General features: G+C 39.9%; 1 protein-coding gene across 1 annotated transcript in view; it reads right to left on the bottom strand.

Annotated features, from left to right (window-relative positions):
* Window positions 1-373: 373 nt before the first annotated feature.
* LOC106879943 (geranylgeranyl transferase type-2 subunit alpha) overlaps window positions 374-5069 on the bottom strand; it is a 34004-nt gene continuing 29308 nt past the window's right edge. Inside the window, exons 12-13 of the mRNA XM_052978141.1 lie at window positions 2587-2859; window positions 374-798 (exon numbers count right to left, since the gene is read on the bottom strand). Coding sequence (XP_052834101.1) covers window positions 635-798; window positions 2587-2859 — 437 coding nt within the window. The 3' untranslated portion in view covers window positions 374-634. The remainder of the gene's footprint in view (window positions 799-2586; window positions 2860-5069) is intronic.

Below are 5069 nucleotides of genomic sequence, written 5' to 3'. Positions count from 1 at the left end.
ACACATTTCAGTCATTTGACTGCAGCCATGCTGGAGCATTGCCTTTAGTTGAACAAATTGACTCCAGGACTTATTCTTTGTAAGCCTAGTACTTATTCTATTGGTCTTTTTTGTTGAACCGCTAAGTGACGGGGACGTAAACACATCAACAGACAAGAAGAAGCATCAGCAGCAAGTATGACATTAATTAGTCTTCAGAAAGGAAGAAAAACGTTGGATAATGTAACCCTAAATTTATGACACTAACACTAGTGGTGTTACCGAGTAACTTGCAAGACTAAACAATAATCACTATTGAGAGAGAGATAGTGGAAAATGCAGGTAAGACGTTGACAAGTTAAAGTATGAAATGAGAAAAGAAGAAAAAGAAAGATAAAGCCACAACAACATACAGAATTTTATTCCGAGATCCTGTGACCTTGTTGCCAATGTAAGTAAATAATACTGTACTTCTGGTTCTATTTAGCTCCAGGATAGGTCAACTTGCACATACAATTCTCCACCAACAACGACCATTCTTCTTTTATACATCAGTCATAAATTTAGGGTTACATTATCCAACGTTTTTCTTCCTTTCTGAAGACTAATTAATGTCATACTTGCTGCTGATGCTTCTTCTTGTCTGTCAAGTGTCTTAGTTTATTGGGTTGCTGTCAATGTGCGTCAGCTGTGGCAGAAGCTGTTGTACAGAATTCCGATAGTCCGTGTCATCTTCCGTGAGAGTGTTCCCTTCCAGATTGAGTTCTTTCAGAGCCGCACAGGACTGGAGTGGTCGGAGATCATCAACTTTCAACAGGCCTGTGGTTTAAATGGGTTAAGGAAAAACAACCTGTGATCAAATTGTAAATTTATTCATTCATTTTATGTTCAATTTTCCATGCTAGCATGGGTTAGAGGAATACATCATATTGAGGTGTTGTGTGGCCAAATGCCTTTCCTTTCACTAACCCTTGTCTGTTTTTTTCAAGTAAAAGAGTTTTTATAACACTTGACTTTGGAAGCACAGAGCTACTAAACAATTTGTTGAATGGAAAATATCAACAAAGGCCATTATCTGTTGCTCAGCAATTTGTCAGAGCCTACAGAATGAAACTATTCACCTAGGCACGCACACACGCACACACACACATGCCCTCATCACTATCATTATTTTAAAGACCATTTCTCCATGGGACTGATGGAATTAATTTGAGGCAGATTTTCTCTGGCTACTTAAAAAACATCCAGTCCACACTGTAAAGTGGTTGGCATTTGAAAGGGCATCCACCATGCCAAAATTAACCCCACCTATGCTGGTGCCATGGAAAAAGCACTCAGTCCACTCTGTAGAGTGGCTGGTGTTGGGAAGGGCATCCAGCCATAAAAACCATACCAAAACAGACACAGAAGTATGGTGCAGGCTCTTGACAAACTGCCCAACCTATGCCAGCAGGAAAGGTGGACGTTAAATGATGATGATGATGATGATGATATGTCAGTCCTGCCATTAGGAATTACCTGTTTCCAAGCAAACTGGTTTCACAGATTATTGGAAACGAATAAGGCTTTGTGTATGATCATGTGATGACAAGGAGGCAAACACACACAGGTGCAGGCATGACTGTGTGGTAGGAAGCCTGCTGCTCTACTGCACTTTGGGCAAGTAGCTTAGACTATAGCACTGGATTGACTAAAGCCTTGTAAGTAGATTTGGTCAATGGAAACTGAAAGAAGCTTATGTGTGTTATCTCTTTGTCCTGACTTTGTGTGGTAGTTGTAAACAAGTGTCATTGTAGTGCAAGCAATGTTGTTTGTTTTTCTATCTTCTGTGAAGTCATGTCTGGTCATCATCATCATCGTTTAACATCCGCTTTCCATGCTAGCATGGGTTGGACGATTTGACTGAGGACTGGTGGAGCCCGAAGGCTACACCAAGCTCCAATCTGATTTGGCAGAGTTTCTACAGCTGGATGCCCTTCCTAACGCCAACCACTCCGAGAGTGTAGTAGGTGCTTTTACGTGTCACCCGCATGAAGGCCAGTCAGGCGATACTGGCAACGGCCACGCTCAAAATGGTGTATTTTAAGTGCCACCCACACAAGAGCCAGTCGAGGGGCACTGGCAACGATCTCGCTCGAAAGTCCTTACACATGCTGCAGGCGTAAGTGCCAGAAAGGCGACGCTGGGCACAGGTGCCATCCCGATTTCGCTTTCGCTTGCCCCAATAAGTCTTTGCAAGCTGAGTTTCGTGTCCAATGAAGGAGACGACGTTGGCATGGGTGCCAGTCGTCGAATTTAGTTCAATTTCAATTTCACTTGCCTCAACAGGTCTTCGCAAGCGGAGTTTAGTGTCCAATGAAGGAAAGGTACGCATAAGTGGGCTGGCTACACCCCTGGCAGAGGCCTTGGATTTAGGTCTCACTTGGCCTGCCGATGGGGAAATGTTATCTTACATGGAAACAGGTGAAGGTTTGAAACAGGAAAGGCATCTGACCATAGAATCAATTCCGTCGGACTTATGTAAGTGTGGAAAAGTGGACATCAGAATGATGATGATGAAAGGAGAGAATGAAAACAAAAATATGTAGATACATAAGTCAAGGATACAGTTATGGCGTATCGAGAGGTGCGTGAGATTAGGAAGAAGTCCAAGGCCCTCAATGCAGTTTATCTTGTTGTGGTCCAGATCTAGCGATTCCACACTCTGCAGATAGGCAAATGTGTGCAGATGTGAAATATTGTTAGAAGACAGGTCCAACTCTTGCAGTGATACCAGATGCTCCAGATGATACATTGTAGAAAGGTCAAGACCCTTGAGTACAAGTTTGGCTTGACTACCACCCATGGATTTGATCTGATTTTCTATCGTCACTTTACTTTCTGAAATACAAAAGGTAATAATAAAGTTTCTCTAAAAGAAATGGAGAAACTTTTAAAATACAAAGACCTGGAAATAGAGTTAACTTGAATGTGGAGTCTAAAAACAGAAACAACTATCATAAGAGGCGCATTAGTATGATAAAAAAAAACAAAAAAACATTCAGACAAATACATAACAAAAACACCAAGACTAACAAATATATATAACATACAGAAAATAGCACTACTAGGTACTGCACACATCCTACATAAAACACTTCAATACAGTAAAAAGAAGAGCATCACAACAAACCATAGAACACACAGAACTATGCTCAGTAGTGCAGTGAAAGCACATGATAAAAATAAGACTACTGAATAATAATAATAATAATAATAACAACACACACACACACAGATAGAGAAATTAAGGCAAATAGACCAGATATAGTTGTCAAAGATCATGAAGAAAAAAAAATGCTTTCTAATTGATGTATCAATACCAGCAGATGACAACGTTTCCCTAAAAGAAATGGAAAAACTTTCAAAATACAAAGACCTGGAAATAGAGGTAACTCGAATGTGGAATCTAAAAACAGAAACAATTCCTATCATAGTAGGTGCCTTAGGTATAATAAAAAAATTATTCAGACAAATACATAACAAAAACACCAGGACTTACAAATATATATAACATACAGAAAATAGCACTACTGGGCACTGCACACATCCTAGGCAAAACACTTTCAATACAGTAACCATAAGAGCATCACAGCAAACCACAGCACATACCCAAGGCACACAGAGCTGCGCTCGGTAGTGCAGTGAAAGCACGTTATAAAAATAAAACTACTTAACAATAATAATAATAATTTTGGCACAAAACCAGCAAGTTAGGAAGAGGGGGTAAGTCGATTGCAATGACCCCCAGTGTCCAGCTGGTACTTATTTTATTGACCTCAGTGGCATTTAAACTCAGAATGTAAGGACAGATGAAATGCCACAAAGCATTTTGCCCCGCATGCTAACAATTCCACCAGCTCACTGCCTTAGGCACGTAAAAGCACCCACTACACTCTCGGAGTGGTTGGCATTAGGGAAGGGCATCCAGCTGTAGAAACCATACCAAATCAGACTGGAGTCTGGTGTAGCCACCCTGGTTCACCAGTCCTCAGTCAAATCGTCCAACCCATGCTAGCATGGAAAGCGGACGTTAAACGATGATGATGATGATGATGGTGCACCAATCAAACGCATAACTTCCATCATAGAGTTCCTCAATCTGTAGCAATGCTTGTCGAGTGCCCTAACAGAACCTTATCTGCTTGGTTTGAGAACCTGAGAAGCAGGGACAAAGAGCCAGGTTTTATAAGTTGGCCTCTGAGGATCTGCTCTCATCCAGAAGAGATTGTCGTTGTTTATGTCTAGTTACATTTACAGTCAAACATACAAAACTCATAATAATTATCGAACTGTCCAATCCACGCCAGCATGGACAACAGATGTATGATGATGAATAATAAACACCTTCGAATTTTAGCACAAAGCCAGCAATTTTGGGGGAACAGTTGAAGTCGATTTCAGAGACCAAGTTGACCTTGATGGAATAATGATAAAAATAATGATGATTTTTTTTTTTATTGCCCAGAAGGGCCCAAGACATTAAAGACTATATATCAAAACATGAAATAAAATGCAATCAAAAGAAGATAAAAATAAGGATATAACAAGAGATCCCAAAATAGGATTCAGAAAAATAAATATATAGGATCTCCAATAGCGGGGTAGTCCACTTAGGGTAATCTGGGGGAAACCCCTACATTGAAAGAGCTCTCTTCCAGTTCATTCCTTAGCAAAGCACATTTAGAGTAGGCCCATTTGGCCTTGCAGGTTTTCCCACTCTCATCTACCTTTCAATAAATTCATTTGAAGGCAACAGCATCATTCTCTACTTTCATCTTCCTCTTCAAATGATATTCTTTTATTCTCTCTCTCTCTCTCTATATATATATATATATACATATATATTACATACAAAAATAAGAGGAATGACTAGCAAATGTGGATTCCTATATGCTAGAAATAGATGCCGAATCATCTAACCACGAAAAAAATGTGTTGCTAAATTTTCTACTGAGAACATATTTTTTTCGTGGTTAGATGATTCGGCATCTATTTCTAGCATATAGGAATCCACATTTGCTGGTCATTCCTCTTATTTTTGTATGTAA

Source organism: Octopus bimaculoides, chromosome 30 (genome assembly GCF_001194135.2).
Source record: "Octopus bimaculoides isolate UCB-OBI-ISO-001 chromosome 30, ASM119413v2, whole genome shotgun sequence".
Taxonomy (NCBI): Eukaryota; Metazoa; Mollusca; class Cephalopoda; order Octopoda; family Octopodidae; genus Octopus; species Octopus bimaculoides.
The sequence above is the reverse complement of the archived record's forward strand: the minus strand, read 5'-3'. Positions and strand labels throughout refer to the sequence as shown.